Source organism: Delphinapterus leucas, chromosome 13, assembly GCF_059928025.1.
Source record: "Delphinapterus leucas isolate spDelLeu-1000000601 "Yukka" chromosome 13, BTC_Dleu_Yukka2, whole genome shotgun sequence".
NCBI classification, from domain to species: Eukaryota; Metazoa; Chordata; class Mammalia; order Artiodactyla; family Monodontidae; genus Delphinapterus; species Delphinapterus leucas.
In genome coordinates, this window is record NC_143141.1 from 43,488,294 (window position 1) to 43,511,765 (window position 23,472).

Sequence of the window (23,472 nt, forward strand, 5' to 3'; positions counted from 1 at the left end):
CAATTTTACTCCACTGGTCAATTTGTCTATTGTTACCCCAATATTACTTAATTAGTACTTATTCATAATAAACCCTAATATCTCATAAGTATTTCTTCAGAATAAACCCTAATATCTGATAAGGTCAGTTTTTCATCACTATTCCTCCTCTATAAATTATCCTCCTTTTCCTGTTCAGAATCATCTTATCACTTTAGTGAAAAATCTTGTTGGGAGTTGTTTGGAATTTCACTGAACCCATATATCAATTTGGGAAAAAATGCAATGTTTATAATATTGATATTAAAGAATATGATATACCTCTCCATCTATTTAGGTGTTCTCTATTATCTCATAATAAAATTTTATAATTTTCTCTAAAGAAATCTTGATCATCATTTCTTAGAGTTGTTGCTAGGTATTTTATATTTTCTGACAATATTTTCTTTAATTATTTGCTGCTGATGTATAGAAATGTAACTGAATTTTGTATGTTAATTGTACATGCATTCACCCTTTTAAACATTATATTAATAATCTGTATATCCTTTCGAGTTTTCACTGTAAATAATAGCTTCCAATAATTACAGTTTCATTTCTTCATTTTTGATCAGCTCTGTGCACTGGTTACAATCTCCAGTACAATGTGGAACAGAAGTGGCAAGAGTGCACATCCTTTTCTCATTCCTAACTTTAAAGTGAATGCTTTGGATGTTTCCTCCACTTAGATAATGCTTGCAGTAGGCTTTTAAATATATAGCATGATACAAAATGTCTTATTTTAAAAATTCTGCAATGTGAAAAATGATAGTTGAAAAATCTAGCAAAAGAAAGCATGAGACCAATCAAATTCTCTTAAATTTCTCTTAAACTAGTTTAAAATTTCCCTTTATACGTGATCAAAAAGATACATACAAGGTAACAATTATTCTCCTTAATCTATCTTTAGCAATAAATGTCACTCCTTAGTCCTAAGAGCAGTGTATATGCAATAAGAATTTCATTTTTATCAAAAAGATATGATCATGATTTATTTGTTTTCAAAGTAGGGATTAAATTTTTTAAATCAATTATAACACCTACTAGCTCTAGAGATGTGACTTTTCTAAAATTTTAATTATTGCTAAATATTACTAAAATTTAAAAAGTAACAGGGCAAAAATGTACAGTATATAGATTAACAATTTTAAGAGCTATGTCTTATTTAAGGGAAAAAAAACAAAGTTTAGTTATAATTCTTTTAATTTCTGTTACTTAAAATGTATAGTTATAATAAAAGCTAACATTTAAGCGCTTGTGTGCCAGGCAAAAGGTAAATGGTCATAGCAGTCTATCATTAATTACTCATTCTTTCAACATATTTATTGGGCTTCTATTATGTGCTAAAACAAATGCTAGACAGAGATATGAAAAGACAGCCTGCCCTTAGTGAGATTAGTGTCTGGATGAGAAACAGATGCATAAACTAAAATTACATAATGTAACATGAAAAGTGTTATAATGGGAGTACGCTCAAGGAGTACTGAAGGCATAAAAGTGCCCCAAGTTCTGTACAGCGTAATAAAGAAGGCTTTCTAAAATGACTGCAATGAAGGATAATGAAGTACACAAGAGTTTTTTTTCTTCTTGCTGTTTAGGCTTTAAGTTTTAAGTGGTGAGGAAAGGCTCTTATTTTCTTGTATTAAACCAGACTTTTAGAGACAAGAATCTGTTAAGAGACTACCTGTCTTTTTAAACTGTATTCTCTTTCAGACTACCAAAATAAAATAATCCCCCCAAACCCAACTGCAAAACAGGCTTTGTGCTCTCACAACAACTCAATGTCCTCTGTACATGGAAAAAAAGTAAACTGACTAATAAAACAGAATTGCAAATACTTTATTGTAAAAATCTTATGGATTTTAATCACTGAATATTAGAATTCCTTATATGTCATTAAATACATAGTTAGAAAGTGACAATTAAAAATTTTTTCCCTGCTTTTGCAGTAAGAGTCCCCTATGAAGTCTAACTGACATTTTTTTGGTGCCAGCTAAATGGACACTGTTAAAATTTGATAATGGAGCCCTTAAATAAATTCCTCACACAATTTAGACTTCAGCACATATTAGATAATTTGAACAGGTATTTTACATGAAGCCTCAAGTTTAATACTACTTGACTGTTATATGTCCCTATCTGCAAGAGACAGTTCCTGTTTTAAAGAACTAATGGCAAGAAGATAAGGACTCGCCTTAAAACATCCTAGATACATGCAAAGTAAAAATAATTTTTAATAGTCTTTGCATTTTCACATATTTGATCTTTAGGGAACAGACTGTCATAATGAGATAGTCTATAGACCAGAATTTGTAGACCCTATTCTGCTAAACATTTCCAATTCCGTTGTTTCTATATATCATAAAGATATAACACAAAGTCGGCTAGTATCTTGTTATCTTTACCAGTATAATTTTCCTGTGTTAAGTGATACATCTATAAAAAAGTGTCAGTTCAGCTCTGACAAATTCCTACGTAAGTGGTAGAATTTACCAGTATATCCTGAAAATAGCATAGAATAAACAACCAAGAAAGGTCTATAGCTGAGTTCAGACTATTTTAATTAGTTTTTAGGGTTTTGAGTTTTTTCAGGGGGATTAACCATATTAGAATATGTACAGCACTTTGGGAAAACAGAATTCTTTGCTCTGAGAAGGTCACAGATAGCTTGAAAGAAGTGTCCCTTAAACTTGAGGGATGAGCAGAAAGAATTCACCATGTAGATTAAGGTATTTCATGCTAGGAACTGCACGTATAAGAACACAGTAGCAAGAAAAAATATGGCTCTTCTAACATGACAAGTAATTCAGAATGGCCAAAAGTTCAGATGGCATGTGTGCACTCAGTGCTAGGGGAAGGACAGACAGGAAGTTGAGGCAGAGGATGACAGCTAGAAATGACGCTGGAATGGAAAACAAGGATCAGATTATGAAGGGCTTTAAATGCCATGCTTGAGAAACTGAATCTAGCAAGTATATCAGGGTTTCTCAAAGTGTGGTCCAGGATCACTTGCATTAGAATCATCTAGGGCAGAGATTTTCAAATTGTAGTTTGAGACCCAATGGTCATAAAATTAATTTAGTGGCTTCATTAAGCATTGCCTTAAAAAAAAAAGAAAAAGAAATGGAATTGAATAGAATAGAAAGCATACTGCATGTACTAAGAGTTTAGGACCCATTGGTCATAAAATTAATTTACTGGGTTGGACATGCATTTTCTTTAAAAAAAAATCAAATGGAAAGGAATGGATTAGAGAGTATACTGCATGTAGTAAGAATATACTGCATGTAGTAAGAATGTGTGTACGTGTGCATGTGTATGTATTGAGTAGACAAATAAAATCTATTTCCTACTGTGAGTTGCAGTTAAGAAACATGGATCTAGAGGCTTCTTAAAATGCAGAGCCCAAGGCCCCACATCAGACCTATCAAATTAGGGGAAATGTGGCCTGGATTCTACATTTTTAGCAAGTACTAAGGGATTCCTATGCACATTCAAATTGAGAGTCACTGGTGAAGATGATGTGGAGTCACTGAAGGATAATAAGCAGAGTTCTGAACTGATTCATGTTGGTTTCAGAAGAATCTTTTTGGATGTAGAGTGTATAAACTGCTTGGAGGGTGATCTAGAATAGAGGCAGGAACACAAGTTTAGAGGCTATCAATAACAGTCCAGGCTAAAAACTGATGTAAGCTTACATTCCTACAATGGTAGTGAGAAGAACAGAGACGACTGAGAGATGGTCAGGGTAGATGAACAAAACAGTTTTTCTGGAATAGAGAATGGTTCATGAAGAGGAGCAGTGGACAAGAAGGTAGGAAAGATATGTTGGAGGTACATGTGGAAGATTTCCAATTTAGGGCCATTTCATTTTTAAACTATTTAAGGAGCCATTGCAACTTTTTAATCACAATAATATGCTAAAGCACTGTTCTAATATTATTCTAATGGGTGGGGGCGGGGAGTTAATACAGCAGTTAATACAACAAGCATAGTTGAGATAAAGCAATGTGCCCGAGAGCCAGGCTACCTGTTTTCAAATCCTAGCTCCACCAGGTATTATTTCCTTAGGATAATTTTCAAAAGTGGAAAATTTCTGGGTCAAGAGTATGCTCATTTAAAATTTTGATTTATTGCTAAAGTAAAAGGCCAACTTTTAAATTAAAGTGGCCATCAAGTCTAGGCATAGTATGAAACAGGGATAATGCAGTATAAAACAAGGAGATTATAAATAATAGCTACCATTTATTAAGTATTATTTGTATGTCAAGGAGTAAATGTTAAGTACTTTATGTACACTATTTTATTTAATCTCTGCTTTACAGAAGAGAAAACCAAAGCTTTGGTTACTTAACTTTCCCAAGCCACGTACCATGTACAAGTGGCAATGCTGGAATTCAAATCCAGATCTCCTGACTCCAGTGGAAAGGGCATTAAAAAGGAAAATGCAGGAGTCAAAAGGCAGATGGGCCATCTGTGGAAGTTTGGGGGGTTTTCTGATTTTTGTTTTTACCAATCCAGAACAAGGCATGATATTAATAACATATACTCATACAGCACTTAGAATAGTTCCTAGTACATAATAAGTGCTTTACATATTTTAGTTCATTTAATTCTTATAGCAACCTATGAAGTAGGTACTATTATTATCTCCACTTTATAAATAAGGAAATGAAGGCATAGAAAATATTTAAGGAAAAAAAAATCACACAAGCGGGACTTCCCTGGTGGCCCAGTGGTTAAGAATCCGCCTGCCAATGCAGGGGACACAGGTTTGAGCCCTGGTCCGGGAAGATCCCACATGCCGCAGAGCAACTAAGTAACTAAGACCATGCACCACAACTACTGAGCCTGCATGCCACTACTACTGAAGCCCGTGCGCCTAGAGCCGATGCTCCACAACAAGAGAAGCCACCACAATGAGAAGCCCACACACCACAACGAAGAGTAGCCCCTGCTCACTGCAACTAGAGAAAGCCCGCGCGCAGCAACGAAGACCCAACACAGCCAAAAATAAATAAATAAATAAATTTATTTTTTTAAAAAAATCACACAAGAGTTCAAAGTCTATATTCAATGGAGTTTTTTTAGTAAATTGAAAATAACTTAAATGTTTATTAATAGATGACTAGATAAACAAATTAAAGCCTACCCAAACCACAGAATACTGTTAAAAAGTGAACTAGATTTATAAGTACTAATATGGAAAGATGTTTAAGATATATTCCTGAGTGAAAAGTACGAAGTAGTAGATTAGGAAGTGTAACATGACTCCATTTGTATAAAAAATACATGTGTGTGTATATATATACATGACACATGTATAAAGAAAATTCTAGAAAAATTTACATCAAATTTAACAGTAGTCTCTTACAGTGAGTAATACTGAAGAGAAAGAAGGGAACTTTTGCTTTTTGTGTTATACTAAATAGTATGAAAAATAAAGACCTAGAGAAAAGAGATGCAGACCTTATAATTCATAAAAACACTACTTGTCTATGAGGATATTCTTTAAATTATCATCATATCCCTGAAATTATTTTTAAACATCCACAAAAAACACAAACTAACAATATAAGGATATCTTAAATATGACAAAGAAATCTATTCTTTGAAAATTTTATAGTTGTTCAATACCTGAATTATGCATATTTAAGTGGCTGCAGATGACTTTACAATGGAGACCACTGTAGTGTAGGATGTCAGCTTGGTAGTCATTTTTCTATTCAAGAAATATAGCCCTCACCTATTCTGTAGCAATTGTGGCACCATTACCAGGTGCTACACCAGACAGTGCCATCCCCAACAAAATCCACTGAACAGTAAATATCTAGCCGTACATACAAATATACTATGAAAATATTTTGTATAGCCTCTACTATTTCTATACTACTTCCACATTGGGATTAATTTAAGTTTCACTGTTGAATATGCCCTTGAGTTAAATGCACTCCAATACCTTATAACCACAGTGCCTATTCAATATTCAGAGGGGGGAGTATATATTGTCTGCTGGAGTGGCAAAAGGAAGGCCACATTCCAAAAGAATCAGAATATTTTTGAGAGGGTTTTCTTATAGAAAACAATGACACTCTTCACTGATAGTAGAAAGCCTTGTGTGAATAAGATTTTTTTTTCAACACTGAAGCATTTTAAATATACTTCAATCCTCATTTACAGGTGTAAGACAAGTATATAAGTTAACACAGAACTTAAGACAGCTTTTAAAGCACAGGTTGAAGATACAAATAGAAATCATTTATCACAATAAGTCAATATCCAAATAATAGAAATAATTAAATCAAACATACTTACCATTGAAAGGATTGATTCCTGCCCTTATTCTTGAAATAATAGCTTCTTTTACTTCTTTTTTTTTTACACATCGAATACCCAAATTTTGAAAACTAGAAGGAAAACACAGAACTTTCAAATTTCCTTATAGCTGAATACAAGGACACATAAATGAGGTTTTATTAAAGGATACTGCAAAAATCAAGCATATAACCAGCACTGAAAGGTCATCATAATGTCAGATGGAGATATTAAAAGCATGAAGTACATTTCCAATTGCTATGATAAAGATGTGAGGATAAAAATTGGGGCTATATTTCTAAGAGAACTGTTAAAAGAAAAGCAGTGTATACGTCATCACTTTTACATACAGTATTTTATGGTTAGATCTTACTAATATTCCTGCATCAAATATACCAAAGTGGACAAAGATTAAGAGGAAAGCAACACCAAAAAGCTAAAATTCACCTCCCAAACGAATTCATAATCAAATCAATAAAATCTGTACATTTGATAATGTAAAGCAAAAGTTGTAAAAAGATGCCCACAGGCTGACACCTACAGGTATAGTTTTGCTGAGCTCATAAAAGTGTTGACTACATTTTTTAAAAATGTGCGTAGACTACCAACATTTAAAAACCAGGTAACTGCATATAAACATTCTGGATTTCTGGCTTCTCCTGAACATTTTAAAGGTCTGGCAACAGCAGATTGGCACAGAAACACCTGGCTGGAGCTAAGCACCTGCAGCCCCATTTATACAGGGCTCTGCAGTTTGCTACAGTGCCTGCTAATCCTCTTACACCTCAACCTCTCCACTCCATGGACATCTGGTTTTTGACTTCAAATGACTTCACCGCCAGCAGCAGTGGAATATGTTTTGTGCCTTATCATATGAAGTTATAATAATCATTCATCATAAGAAAGCACCAAACTACATATTTTTTCATTAGAAAGATATTTAATACCAACAATAATATTTGACAAAAGTTTCAAAATGTCATTTATGGAAAATTTCTCAACTGCTACAAATATTACTAATTTGCATATGTGTAGTACAGATGATGGTGGTGGGAACTCCCCTACCACCACCAGTCATACTTGTTCCCACATGGAAAAACCATGACATCATTAAAGTTGGGTGGGTGTGAATAAGGAAGCAAAACTTGGTTATACTAACATTACCATTTGTTCAAACTTGACATGGCCCTTTGCACCAGGAGGTCGCTTGCCTTGTTTGCCCCCTCCATTTGCTGTTGTCTTATTGTTCATGCTCTTCACATTCACCACACCTGTGATTTTGTTAGCACCTAAAATATCTTTAACATTTCCTTCTTCTGCCTCCAATAATTAAAAAGTCAATCTTGAACTTGTAATCCTTTCTTGAAACCCTGAAATCATGATTGTCTTCCTCAAAAGTATTCCACTTCTTTGAAAGATTCTTAGGTTGGTTCTCACTTTTTCTTTGACAAAAGATTTTAAAGAACTCTTTGTTTTTATATATTTATACACTACTTGACAGTTTCATCTGAATAATCATATTTGACTCCTATTCACACACTGAAATTCTGACATGAGGAAACCAAGGATCACAGAGATTATCTGAATCAATTACTCATTCATTCATAGTCATTCAACAAGTTCGGGGGTTCCTACTATGTACCAAAAACTCTGGTAAGTAATGGGAGTATACAGTCCCTCCTCTCATGGAGCTTACAGTCTAGAGCAGGGGTTGGCAAACTATAGCCCATGGACTAAATCTGGCCCACCACCTACCTGTTCTTGTAAATAAAGTTTTACTCGAACAAACTTATTTGTTGGCATATTATCTACAGGTACTTTCATGCCACAACAGCAGAGTTGAGCAGGTACAGCAGAGACCACAGGGCCTGCAAAGCCTAAAATATTTACTATCTGGTCCTTTACAGAAAAAGTTTGCTGAAACTTTTTTTCTAGTGAAACAGACATGAAGTAATCACACACCAAGATGCTAAACTGAAATCATGACAAGTTTTATAAAGGAGATACACATTATGTCACGGGAACCTATGATAGGAGAGAGTTGATCAATTAGTATGCTGGTGATGGAGTCATAGAGAGAAGTGGATAGATTCAAGACCTATTTAGGAGGTACCTGTTAGTGAATTCAACGTGTGCACCTCTGTGAGGAGGTGTCAAGGATGACACCTATGTTTGGGGCTTTTACAGCAACTAGTAAAACAAGGTACACTGGAAGACCAATTTTGAGAGGAAAGAGGTATATATGATCAGGGTAAGATCAAGGTTTGGGGCATATTCTATTTGAGGTGCTTTTGAGCTATTTAAGAGAATATGTCAAAAAGGCAATCACCCTTATTACCATTCCCTACTGAAAGAAACCAGGGATCCTTAGAAACAACTGAAGATTTCAAGGCTTGGGCAAGAAAAGTACGAGTAAGTCTTGAACACTTCGCTGTGTCAGAAAGTAAAGAAGTGCTCGAAGAAAGATGGGGACATGTCAAAAGGACACAGGAAACAGTTTGAAGGGGCTTGCCTTGGTCAAGTTTGGGTCAATTTGAAAATCAAAATAATAATGCTAGTAATGGACTAGCATTCAATTATAATACACTGAATAAAAGAATCCATGAGTCTATAGTGTTATTTTTTCAACTGAGGTAGGGGAAGATGGAAAAGTTCTTTACAATAGAATGCCAATTAATATCACCAATGGGAAAATATAGTAGTACTAATATAGACTAATATGGCGTCTCCTAAAACATTATTTTGAGAACAATACAGCATCACCTCTGTAGATTTCTCATCCAAAATATTTCATGTTAACATGAAATTATTATTCATGGTAACATGGACATAATCATGAGCAACCATTCAGACTAATCCACATTGAACAACATTCTTCAAAACAACCTAAACTCTTCAAAAATGTTAATGTCATGAAGGACCAACAAAGGCCAAGAAACTGTTCTAAATCAAAGGAGACTAAATAAGCATGACACCTAAAAATAATGTATGATCCTTAACAGGATCTTGGATTGAGGGGAAGGGTAGGACAGCCCTAACAGGCATTATTGGGCATCACTGGACATAATTAAGGTAGTCCAAAAATTTAACTGCCTGTAACTAGGATTGAGAAAGAACAGCCAGAGAAGTAAGAAGTAAAACAGGAAAGTTTGTTCTCACTAAATCAGAAATCAAGGAATAATAATGTTCCAATAAAGGAGTAATCTACAATGTAAATGCTATTGGGAGGTCAAATAATATAAACAGGAAATACTTCTTGCCAAGTTTGTATAACTAGATAGTTTATGTTTTGTGTTGTTACTGAAAGAGGAATATTTTTAAAGTATACTTTCTAAATGGTTACTGCTAGTATTTAAGGAGGCCACTAATCTTTTCCTGTTGCAATTGGTTTCACTTTTCCTCAAAGGCAACACATATTCGTTACAAAAAATGAATTATAAAATAAACACCAGTTAAAAGAACATAAAACCCCACAATTCTTCCTACCCAGAGACAACTACTATCAATACCTTAGTGTTTATACTACTATGTATATGTACACATTTACTTTTGAAAAAATTATTTATCACGTACACCTGAAACTAAAACAACATTGTTAATCAACGATGCTCCAATATAAAATGAAAATTAAAAAAATTATTTATCACACATTGTTTTAAAGCCCTATTTTATTTATCTAAATATTGGGAATATCATTCTATACAAAGACATATTTGCAAGGTTATTTTTAAGGCTACATAGGAGTACACTGCATGGATATACCAGTTTATTTAACTAATCCCCCTTTGTTTATTATCTGGATTGCTTCTAACTTTTTGCCATCACAAACAAAGCTTCAATGAACATCGTTATAGCTAAATTTCTGAACATGCTTAATTAGAAATTATTTCCTCAGGATAAATTCCTAGAAATAGAATTGCTAGTTCAAGAGACATTCATATTTTTCAGGCTTTTGCTATGTAGTTGTTAAAAAGCCTACCAGAAAGATTATATTTATTTACACTCTCACCAATAGGATGAATGGATCCATCCAGCAGCCTCAAACACAAAGTATTACATACTTTTTTAAAATCTTAGGACTATTGCTGTATGTTAATTTTATAACTGCCCTTTTCAAATAATAATTCCAGTTTTCCAGTTGATTTTCTCACATCTGGCAATTTTTAAGTTAACTATCAATGAAAAGAGAGTAAAAATTTATGAAAGAAAATATTTCATAAGTTGTTCAAACTAAGAAAGAAAATCGCAGCATAAAATAAGTTTGTTTACTTTTAGTTACAATAAAGAAGTATTCCTGCTACCAACATGGACTGTGTCTACTAATAAAGAATGAAAGGGTAGTTCCAATGCAAACGATAAGAAAATGTAAATGTATACTATAGTAAATAGAAGTACAGTGAGGAATTAGTTTATTCTGCTAAAAAATAACAGAGGTACATGGATAGGAATCAAGAGCATTCATTCTATGCTTATCCTATTCCTAAAAATGTCTGTGACTGTGTACTTACAATAAAGGTCTGCGTTCTTGTCCAAATTCTGCTTCATAGTAGCCATCTCTGCAGTCTTTTCCTACTAAATCATGAGGATGAGGTTTATGTGGGATATTCTTTGTTACTAATGTAATTCTCACTTTTCCTTTTCCATAGTAGTTCATAATCTGAAAAGGGGGGAAATTAAATATATGATCCATAAATACATCTCATTAAGAACTGATCTACAAAATGAGAGTTCAATTTATATAATATAGTTAGCACTGGATAAATAAAGTCCAATTGACTGGCAACTGCAGTTTGGATGAAACTTTACAGAGAATACCAGTAGAGGAGAATTTTACCTCTCAGTTCCTTGGCATATTATTTTGTGCCCTAATTCAATTGGTCATATCATCTGATTTCTGCTTATTTTCCTTTGAAAACAAGTAAAATTACACCAAAATATTATCACAGAGCATGAGGAAATTCTAAGATGTTGAGTCACTGAATGCCATGCATTATATTCATTGTCATACCATAAACATTCCTTCAAAGTATATATTTAGGGCTTCCCTGGTGGCACAGTGGCTAAGAATCCACCTGCCAATGCAGGGGACACGGGTTGGAGCCCTGGTCTGGGAAGATCCCACATGCCACGGAGCAACTAAGCCCGTGCACCACAACTACTGAGGCTATGCTCTAGAGCCCGCAAGATACAACTACTGAGCCCGCGTGCTGCAACTACTGAAGCCGGTGCACCTAGAGCCTGTGCTCCACAAGAGAAGCCATGGCAATAAGACGCCCACGCACCGCAACAAAGAGTAGCCCTCACTCGCCGCAACTAGAGAAAGCCCACACACAGCAATGAAGACCCAATGCAGCCAAAAAACAAAAAAGTATATATTTAAGCCATAATGGAAATGATACCACACAAATATGATCATTTTACTTAATACATTACATTCCATTTTACAAAAATATTTGTTAATCAGTAAGCATACTGCAAGTGTTCACTGTATAACAGGCAATAAATCAAGTTGAGTTTTGCAAAATTAAGTTTTCACACAGAACGCTGAGAAAGAAGAGAAGAGTTAAACATGGGAGAGGAAGGAAGCATGTGGGGATGAGCTAATGTTTAGGTTGGAAGCTAGCAAATTTGCAAGCACAAATGACAAGGCAGTTAAGTAAGAATAGGTGGTTTCACAGGTAAAAGGGCATTAAAATTTTGAATTTAAACTTAATTTGAACAGTAACCAGAAAGTATTTATTGCTTTTCTGAATAAAAGAGAAGGTAACAACTTAAATGTGTAAGGCTGGGAATTCCCTGGCGGTCCAGTGGTTAGGATTCTGTGCTTCCATTGCAGGGGCACAGGTTCGATTCCTGGTTGGGGAACTAAGATCCTGCAAGCTGTGTGGTGCAGCCAAAAAAAAAAGAAAAAAGAAAAAAGCATAAGGTAGACTAATGTAGAACTCAAGCTGCAAAGTTGTTTAGAACATACTGGAATGGTAAGGATATAGACCTCAGAAATATTAAAGAGAATGTATAGAATAAGCTGAATTATGGAGAAGAGCTAAAATTCGCTCTTAAAGGAATAGAAGATTACTGTTTTCTTATTTACCTTTTATTAGCACCTCTCCCATTTTAACATTATATAAAAAGACTTAGATCTAACTCAAATCCATATTGCTAACAAAAAATGTGATAGAAGATTGGAATTTGTAATTCAATATGTAATTTTGTCATTGGCTTGTTATATAACTTAGCATTTCCTTTAAGTTCAATAGAGTAAACTCTGTAAATAATCTAGTTATAAAATAGTGAATTCAGATCTGCTGATGAAACATTGAATAACACTTTTCAAAAATCCACTCTGCCATTAAGGTTTTAAACTGGCATTTAAAGAATAAAAAAAAAATCATTAAAAACTGAAGGAAATGTATATAAATATAAAATACAAATATGGTATAGTTTATAATTATAGTATATTACCAAAGTCAAACTGCTTTCGAAATTTATGCTAATATGAAAAAACCATATTTAAAAACTGACAATATTTCAAATCAGTCAAGGCAACCCAGAGTATCCGGGATAGGCAATAAAGGTAAGGGGGAAAAAAGACAAAAAATGTTCTCTTTTTACATAGACCCTAGATTAACCAAGTGACTGCAGGAAGAATTCTAATTGAATTCCCAAATGCATGTTTTCAATCTACAGAACAATTCTGATCACCTCTGCAAGGAGAGAATGCTTTTTCCTCATTAGCTTTTTGTTCCATGAAAGGGATCATCATCCAAAAGCTGCCAATGTATACTAAGCACTGGGAATCACTCTACTTAGATTAACACACAATGTATAACTATCCACAGGGATGAAGAATCCATGCTGTACTTAAGAAATGTCCCTAGAATTCTATGCAGTATAGATCAATCAAAAAGAAAAAAAAGGAAGAAAAGCTGGTGGAGATCACTGTGAAGAAGCTGGGTCTTTAACATAGTTGCTGTAGCTAAAATATGAAGCAACTAAGAGACAGACACACACAGGAGAATGGTCTATTACCTGGATAGATGGGTATGTTCGGTTGTTGTCTGTGCTGTGCTCCCCTGGAATGCTGCCTGCTGATCGCCCTTCACATTTGTATCTAAAACGCATTCCCCTCTGCCTGGGTTGTTCAATTATCTCTATACGTGGTTTATTACCACCTGAAAATTTTAAAAGGGGGGAGGGTGAGATTACAATAGGAATGATAATGGATTTTGACCATTTTGTTTTTATAAAACAGTAGACTAAAAAATTTTTCCTCTCAGTATTAAATAACAAGGTTGAAATGTAATTATCAAAGATTGGGTGGCAAAGACACTCTTCTCTCTCATTCAAATTGAGCTCCCGTACAGTGTAAACACAAGTCATTCAAATCATATTTACTGGTTAGCACTTTATCGTTTAATATCTATAACTAATGCCAGAGTGAAGTTCTGTGATAACCACTTCAGAGATACCCACTTACATGAGGCCAAGCAGAAGGGTTTTCCCCCAAAATTCTCCCAAATGGGTCAAGAAGATAGTCTTCAGAAGTACAATATTATATTCCAAAAGTGACTTTGCTTGATTTTACATTAGACTTAACAGTGGACTAAAAGACTGTTCATTGAAAATGAAAATGTATTTAAATCCTTGCAGAAGGAAATGTTAAGTTTTTTATATCTCCATTGGAATCTTAAAGGACTTATACATAGTACAGCAAAACAAGTTCCAGAAGGGACTTTACGCTCAAAAGAATTTTCAGTCAGTCCCACCTAAAGTATAAGACACAACAGAGGAAAAGAAAATAATTATTTACTTTCTATAACGAATGTAATTCAAAATATATACCTTTAGAATCAATACGGATACACAGAACAACATGGACGAATCTCAAAATAAATATACTGAGTGAAAGAAGCCAGATCAAAAGTGCACATACTGTTATGATTCCATTTATATAAAACTCTAGAATATGTAAACGAATCTATAATGATAGAAAGCAGATCACTGGTTGCCTAAGCATAGGGGTGTGGAGTGGATGGGGAACTTTGGGGAATGACAGGCATGTTAATTACTTGATTGTGGTGATGATCTCAAAATTGTATAAATACATCAAAAGTTATAAAATTGCATACTTTAAACATGTGTAATTTATTGTACATTAGTTATATGTCTATAAAGCTGTCTAAAACATATGCACTTTTGCCCCCTCTTATTATCCAAATCATGGAAATGATCCAAATCATGGAAATGACAGTTTAATTAAAGACACTCAAGTGTGCTTACAAGTAGGGTACTTAGCAATGTATCTTTATTTAGGGGTATAAAGATGCCTTCCACTAAAAAAAAAAAACCCCAAATCAAAAACCAAAACCCCCCAAAAAACCCTCCCTCAATCAGTTTAGTGATTTCTAAATTCCCACAATTAAGATATCCATTTATTTGACTAAAGGCTTATCCTCTGTTATGATGCAAGCAAATCTTCAGAAAGGGTAACACAGTGGGTATTATCAATGCAGTATGGGGAAGAGGCCTTTTGAGTACTACTCAGCCACATCTTAACATTGAAGACCCTGGAAATATCATATCTCTTAAGTTTCCTACTCTATAAAATGGAGATAATAACAATAGCACCTACCACACAGGGTTGTTGTGAGTATTAGAGATAACATGTGTTAGGTTCTTACCAAGTATCAGACATATAACAAATATTCAGTAAATGGTCTATTATTATTTTGAATGCTTTCTTGAAAACAATGATTTATAGTGATACCATGACAGTATATACACAACTGCTTCTTTCAAGGATCTTACAGAATAGTGAGGCAAACAACCCAAATTATTAGACTATAGAGGAACAAAATTTTGTTTATGCTAACAAAATTCTGCATAAAATTGTAATAAGAGCAAAAGAGTCAGGAAAGCCTATGTCAAAGGAAAAAAAGAGGTACTGAAGCAAAACGGTGGGGAGGGGGAAGGGAGAAACGCAGGCATTCTAGAGAAAGGGAAGAGTGTGTCCAAAGGTGGAGGCACAGAAAAAAAGAGCCAAAGAATCACAATACAGCCCCAATGGAAATGAAGTACACTTCCACCCTTAGAAAGAGAACCAAAGCCAGAGTACATTTGGAGATTTGGATTTCATTCTATGAGCGACAGAGAATCCATGTAAGGTTTTATGCAGGGGAATCACATGATCTGATTGACATTTTAGAGTAAGAATTCTGGTGGCAGTGAACAGATTAAAAGAAAAAGAGAAAGCAAGGTGATCAATTTAGAGGCTGTTACAGTAATGTGGGCAATGATGAGAGTATTTCTGAAATTTGGTAGTGATAATAGGAATGAAGGATTATTTAAAAGATAAAATTGACAGTATTTGGTGACTGAACGAACATTAGGGTTAAGAGAAAGTAAAGAGTCATTGATGGCTCCATATTTTCTTTGTGTTACTAAGTAAAGTATTACTGGTATCTTTAATTTTATTCTGTTTGGTTTAGACTCCTTGTGCTTGAATTTACTACCTATTTGTTTATTCAAAAGGCAAAGAGCCAGGGAAAACTGACTTTAACCTAATCAAGTTAATAATACTTATTTCAGTTTTACTGAAAAATGTAACGCATGCAGATGAGTATTTCAATTTTGCATCCCTGGGAAGGATAAACTGGGAGATTGGGATTGACATATACACACTACTATATATGAAATAGATAACAAATAAGAACCTACTCTATAGGACTTCTCTGGTGGTCCAGTGGTTAAGAATCCGCCTGCCAATGCAGGGGACACAGGTTCGATCCCTGGTCTGGGAAGCTCCCACATGCTGCGGGGCAACTACTGAGCCTGTGCTCTAGAGCCTGTGCGCCGCAACTACTGAGCCCACGCGCCACAACTACTGAAGCCCGCGCCCTCTGGGGCCCATGTGTCGCAACTACTGAGCCCGCGTGCTGCAACTACTGAAGCCCTCACGCCTAGAGCCCATGCTCTGCGACAAGAGAAGCCACTGCAATGAGAAGCCCGTGCACTGCAAGAAGAGTAGCCCCTGCTTGCTGCAACTAGAGAAAGCCCGTGCGCAGCAACAAAGACCCAGCGCAGCCACAAAAATAGAACCTACTGTATAGCACAGGGAACTCTACTCAATACTCTGTAATGACTTATATGAGAAAAGAATCTAAAAAAGAGTGGATATATATTTGTATATATATGTGTGTGTGTGTATATATATATATATATATATATATATGATTCACTTTGCTGTACAAGAGAAACTAACACAACATTGTAAGTGAACTATAATAAAAAAAGAAAAAATTTCACAATCTTATATATCCTTGTAGGAGTATTTAAAAGAAAGTACATTTTCCTCTGAAAACGAAGTTCAAAATACTCAACAGTATTTTTTAAGTAATATCTTAAATCATCTTTGTGGTTGAACTAAAGGTCAAATAAATCCCTGCCCACTGCTTACTTAAAGGTGTCTTAGTGGGAAGTTGATATAGAATGACATCACTAATGGTAAGTGGCTAACTTTTGAGGGAGGAGTGTGAATAAAAGTGCTAGGCTTAAAGTGAGCACTCAAATATTTCATTGGTTATACAACACTTCCTTAAACTAGAAAGTGTGTTTAAGAAAAAAGTCTGTAGACAAGAGAACAGAAAAGCAGTTGCTGAAAGATTAAATAAAACATTTTTTAAAGATTTTTAAATTCTAAAAATGACAAATATTAGTTATCATATAACATCAAGTACTTAAAAAAACCCTTGAACTCTATTCTTTCTATTGTAGAAGCTCTTTATTGGTAAAAAGTCTAACAACTAGAGTTTACTGTAATATTCTCCATTCCCCCAGCTGCAAATAATCTTCCCCTCCTCTAAACTATCACAGCGTTTTGTTTATGGCAATTATTGCAAATAACTGTAAGTTAGGGAAGACTCACTGTTTTATTTCTTCTTGAAAAAAAGCTACTTGTTTTATTTCTTCAAACAACTTGTTTTATTTCTTCAAGCTACCTAAAGGCAGGAATTGTGTCCTACTCATCAGTGCCTTGCACAGATATTCAGTAAATATCTGTGGAATGAATGACTGAAAATCTAAAGATCTTTGTTTGTCTACATTATGCAAACATTGAAAGACTATATTAGTAATTATTCACATTTTCCTTATTAGGTTGTACTACTAAGGAAAAAAACAGTGCTTTGTAAGTACTAAAATCGCTACACCTTCATACTCCTCATACCTATTCATATTCTAATTTCTTTACCTCTATTTATAATTTTAAAAAAATTCCCAGCTATAAATCATTTATAATATCATGCATCAGTACAGTGTATCAGTTACTTCCTTCCTCAGTACCCTGTTCTGAAGTGCCATCCTTCCTGAAGATAAAAAGTGGTGAAATGCAATCATCTATGGAGTGGAAGTTGGTAAAACATAAATCAGGGAACTGTAGAGAAAATGAGTACTCTTAACTAAGATTATCTCAAATCACTACAGTTTTGAAAATCATAGAAATGTCTTCAAAAGTTGGTTCTAAACAAGCTGATTACTGTACTTTTCTTTAACCAATATTATGCACAGCTGGGATTGACCCCTAAATTTTTAACAGTATTGTAAAATGCTCATACAGACCAGAATAACATTTGAAATATAGCCAAAATGTTTGCAAGATATATTTATGTTTTTATTTGCACTTAGGCAAGAAAGAGTGCTATTTGAGTTTTTAAGATTAAAAAAAGAAAGTACATTGGAAAAAAAAGAAAAAAAAGAATGTACATTGAAATAAAAGATAAAAGTGGATGATCAACTGTCAGACAGCTAGCACTGGGAACCAGCATTAATTGCACAGTGAAAAAATGTTAATTATAGTAATTAAAACACTGTTTTAAGGCACTTTAATATACATTTCTCATTTGATCCTTTTAACTTTAGTCTCATAAAAACAGGACAGGAATTATTATCCCATTTTACAGTTGCTAAAACTAAAGTTCAAAATTATATAAAGTTATAAGAAAAAGAAATTATGAATGACATTAGCAAATATGACAGCTGGGATCCCAGGGGGGTCAAATTCAGAGAACAAGCAGCATAAAAGCAGCTGTGGATAAAGTCACAATAACTGATATAGCAAATAAGCTAAAATAAATGCAAATTAGTTTAAGAAGATAATGCATCTTGGCACAGGCAAGTGAGTATTTAGATGCAATGAAATTCCTGGAACAAAGTTCATATTGGGGCTATATATCAGAATCACCTAGGTAGCTTTTTCAAAAAACATACGTGTCCTGACCCCACCTGAGATCTGCTGAATAGAGATAGAAATCCATCTAAAGCCCAGACTTGTTTCTGAAAAAAACTTCCCAAGCAATTTGAACACACTCCTGATTAAGAACCATTGCCCTAAAACACAAAGAAGTGGAAACAACAACGCACATATCTGGAGAAGCAACCCCAAAATTCATGTACAAGGATGAACCGGGTGATGGACAGACTAGGTGGAGGAATTCTGACTACTTGTAACTCTCTCCCACTCTAAAAAGCTTACCCAAATGCAAGCAAGAGAAAAAAAGCACTATTACAGAGATAGCCTTCAACTGCACTGATATTTAAAATAAATCTTTTACAAAATTAATATTTTAACTATCATCAGTAACACTTCTTACAAGACAGCATGCCAATGTGTGAACACCACAGTTTTGAATAACTGACTAGAGACTGAATCTCGTTCACTGAAGTACAGGATAACAGATTGCCTGAGACCCAAAGGAGCAAATGGAGTTACCAATACATTCTTTTCTAAATATCACCTCTACTCACTTTGGAGAAAAAGAAAAGACCTGTTCTTCTTTCCTCAAACCCAACTGAATTATGTCGATGACCTTCTTTACCTTAAGACACAGGTGAGTTTTTCCATTTCTTCCCAATTATGATAAAAATTTAGAGTTACCACTCCCTACACAGAATTGTATCCAATTAACAAAAGGGCAAGGAAAACTCAAGTCTATTCCCATAAAGACAGAAAAAGACTAACACAGAAGGTGCAAAAGAAATCAAAGGAAGGATAAGTTATATCAATCAAATTAGCAAAAGGACACGTGGTTTATTTACTAAGCAATTTTTTATTTACTTTCTTCTTCAGAATGCTTACTATCATTTAAGTGGACAAAGGAGACTGCCTCCAAACATCACTGTCAACTTCTACTCCCCTAGTTTAAATATACACAAAACCACTTCAAATTATTTAAAAGTAAATGGGCATGCTTACATATTCTTGAAAGATATATTTTCTATCTAGCATCTGGTCTAGTCTATTTTTATGAAACCTTAAGGTTTCGTAAAATTCTAGAATCATCAGGATACTTAAACAGTATTAAGTGCCAAGTGTTTCTAGGAGCTCCTGTTTCCTAGAGGTCTGAGTCCCAAAACAGCTCCAGTACAGAAGAAAACTAACATTTATAGGCATGCATTACCTCATTTGCTCCTATTAAGACTCTGCAGTAGTTATACCCATTTTCAAATCATAGAGTGGCAGAACTGGAATAAAAACCAACCCAGGTCCATCATGGACTAAAATCCAGGTTTACTCTAATATATCAGGCTGACTCTCTCATCTGGGCTTTAAGAATCCAAGTAAGGGAATTTGCAGATGAGTATTTGACTGATGTATGCACCACAAGGTAAATAAAATATGTAAAAAATTTTGGCAAAGAGATTTTACTGCTAGAGATTCCACTGCCATTGGGGTGTGGGGTGGAAGAATAAGTCCTGAAAAAAAATTTTAACTTCCAGGGTGAAAAAAGTAGAGAAACTAAATTAAAAACAGATGGCAAGGCCAAATCATCTGTCTGGATTAAGACCGTCAGATTTAAAAATAAAAATTATAGGATGCCCATTTAAATATGAATTAAACAAATAATTTTTTACTGTAAGTATATCCCATGCAATTATTTGGGTCATGTGCCTACAAACACAATCATTTGCAGAAAACACAGATGAAAGATGGAACAAAAGGAAATTCTGAGTCCCTCAAATTATATTTGAGAAAGATACTACACACACGCCAGATGTTCCCAATTATGAGTCATCATGATTCCTCCCTAGTCATTTCACTTGCTCATTCCCTTCACTCTATGTCTATCATATATCATCTTAATTCTTTTATACTACTGTTATCTCTACATTTTCATGTGTTGCACTTCTGAAGCAGCCTTCATGTTTATGTGTTCAGTCTTCTACTAAAAACAATAAATCACTGTCTTTACCTATCAATTCCAGCTCCAGTTTTTCATTAAAGATTAAATTGTGTCATACTACATTGAGTTTTTCCCCTTTACTCAAGACAAACAGTTCTCTTGCAATTTACACTACAAAGTTGGTAAGTAGTGCAAAGTTGGTAAGCAGTACACGATTTCTTCGTGTACTTCCTATTATGTGACATAGCAGAACTATACTAAAGAAAACTGTGAATATGCTATACATAAAATAGATAAGCAACAAGGATTTACTGTATAGCACAGGGAATTATACCCAATATTTTGTAATAACCCATAATGGAATATACCCGAATATGCAAAAAAACCCCGAATCACTATGCTGTACATGTGAAACTAAACAATACTGTAAATCAATTATACTCCAATTTAAAAAATAATAATTTTTAAAACAGTAAATAAAAATAAATTACCTAAATTTTAAAACATATTTTACCAAATACAGTACTATTTATTAGTAAACAGAGCTATGCGCACACAGGAACATTTGCACTTTCTACTGGAACAATGAGAAGCTTTAAATTCAGACAAAAAAAGAGCTAATTTTATTTATATTAAACAGGATAGAATCATAAATATACAAGAGTAATGACTGTCTATGCATACCTTGGATAGGACTGAGAACATTTTTCTTAAGGCCTGTCCTCATTAATTGTGTCAAAAGACTGGAACCAAGGTGTAATTTTTTTTTAAAAAAGCAATAAAGACAGCTTAATAGAACTTGAGCTGTGAAATCCTAAATAACATAATTGAACAAAATTTAGAATCATACATAAAGTCCCAGTTATTCATGGTACTTATATAATTTTATTTATGAAATAATGATCTGTTACTTTCACATTATACAGATCATATATTCAACTACAGACACCTATTTACATATTACATCCGGTAAGAAATGGTCTTAAATGCTTGGTAATCAATAAAAAATACTTTTTGAGGTTTTATACAACTTTACTACAAACAGACTCTAAACTAGACAATGATAGACTAATTAAGCAAAAGTTTTTTTGTCGTTTTTGTTACTCTTTCGGTTAAATTACTGTTTCAGAACAGGATGGGAGTTTATAATTTTGTGAACCTTTTTGTCTAAGGTCTTTACTGAGTGATTAAGGACACCCAGACTTTTCCTCAGCAGTTTTCAGACAACTGAATTACAACTTAAATAACTTGTTATATTTTAAACACTCCCATTTTAATGCAACTCCAGAAAACAGGAAAAAAAAAAGAAAAGAAAATTACCCTACAACTTTCCACTCCTTTAAATTTTTTCCCCTTCAATTTAGGAAATCGGTCCTCACAATAGGACAAAATATAGTGTCATTAAACAAGTTTAAATTGTATCACATTTTTAAATGATGTGGGTCTTAGGATACTCTATATAAATGGCTAATTATTTTCTTTCTCTTTTGAAAGAATTAGGAGTATTACATTCATGCCATATATCAACAAAGTTTGGTTAAATTACCAGAAGGCTGATTTTTTTTTTCTTATAATGCTGGCCCTTCTTTAACTTTCATACAAAATCTTTCTGATAATCAATAAATTAACCAAGTGTTTCAAGTCACTTTGCGCTTTTAATTTATACACGGTTTGAATTTATGAATTTACAAGATTATCTGAAAGTTCAGGGTCACTTAGGTGGCTAAAGAGAAAGTTGAAATATCTTAAACTACATTTGTATTCTCACATGAAAACCACAGACAAACTGAAATCAAATGTCATGTGAACCACCCCAATTTCCTTCACAGCCTACAGCACTAGCTATGGATTTGTTCTGCTCAACCCTTTAAAAAAAAAAAGTCCTTTATGCTTTCTACTTCCTCTTCTCCGCTAGTCATCAGCCTTCTACTGAGGGTCACTGAACCAGGGAGTTGGGAGGATGCGGGTCAAGCATAAACAAGCCTCCCTCTGTAGCCTCCTAGCACAGGGTTAATCCACACTTTTAGGCCCCCCAGCCTCTGCTCACGCTGCTCCCTCTGCCGGGAAAGTGCCCCCATAAACCTTGCCAGACTTCTGTAAAGATCCCACTCGAATGCAGTCTACCTGATTTACTTCCCTTAGATTACAGGCAGACCTAAACCATGGCTGGATGTGAGGCTCCCTCCCTCACCCTTTAAGCAGTTTCTTGGTAAACTGGTTTCCCCCAAAGCAAGAGATCCACGCATTTATTGACTAAAAGTAAGTATTCACATAAGTGATAGAAAGTTGTTTTCATTCTTACTCATATTTTAAAGCACGGGGATTCTAAAAATCCTCTTTTCCCCTTCTTTCCAACAAAGGAAAACAAAACAAAACTCGACTTCTGTTCCATAAATTAGAAAGTACGCACTTTACAGTAAAAATGATTCACTTTGTTGAAGGAACATTTCCACGTAAGACCTGTTAAAATACCACTGGTGATTTTTAAAGCCGCACCGCATTTTGTCCAACTGTCAGCACGACAGCGATCACCTCTTGGCAACTGATGAAATTAAACTAAAAAAGATAGACCTCTCCTGAGGTCGGAAGGTTCCTCGTTCCTGTTCTAAAACGTAAAACCACCATTTCAATTTAAATCAATTTTTAAATACGGGAAATCTTCGTCCTCCTTTATTTAGATTCTTATTACTTCCCTAATCCAAAAACCAAGTCTTTGGGAAACTCTAAGGCTTCGGCTATTATAATGGCATCAAATTACAGAGCGTGACTTTGATTTCGCACGCAAACCCTGAACCAGCTTACTTTTTAAAAAGGTTGACAGTTTGCCAGAGGCAATTTTAAAGACAGAATGAGTCACAACCAAAATTGAGCGCCCGAAACCCTGAGCGGCAAGACCCTCGGACGCTCTCCTCCTCCGCCCCCGCCGTCGGGGCCAGGCTCGCGCCCGGCCCTCGGTAGCCCG

At 34.5% G+C, this 23,472-nt stretch overlaps 2 protein-coding genes across 10 annotated transcripts in view; one reads left to right on the top strand and one right to left on the bottom strand.

The window, feature by feature from the left end:
• PUS10 (pseudouridine synthase 10) overlaps positions 1 to 6,425 on the top strand; it is a 94,072-nt gene extending 87,647 nt beyond the window's left edge. For all 6 annotated transcript variants that reach the window (XR_002647864.3, XM_022597196.3, XM_022597195.2 and 3 more), the window contains one exon: positions 1 to 6,425. This exon is cut by the window's left edge. The gene's annotated coding sequence lies outside the window, so the exon portion shown is untranslated.
• Positions 1 to 23,472, bottom strand: part of REL (REL proto-oncogene, NF-kB subunit) — a 46,117-nt gene that overhangs the window by 22,237 nt on the left and 408 nt on the right. For 2 of the 4 annotated variants that reach the window (XM_089923140.1, XM_089923139.1), the window contains exons 1-3: positions 13,363 to 13,804; positions 10,842 to 10,990; positions 6,334 to 6,425 (exon numbers count right to left, since the gene is read on the bottom strand). In XM_089923140.1, the coding sequence (XP_089779266.1) occupies positions 6,334 to 6,425; positions 10,842 to 10,990; positions 13,363 to 13,713 (592 nt within the window). In that variant the 5' untranslated portion in view covers positions 13,714 to 13,804. The other 2 variants (XM_089923141.1, XM_022597235.2) reach the window with 2 other exon arrangements.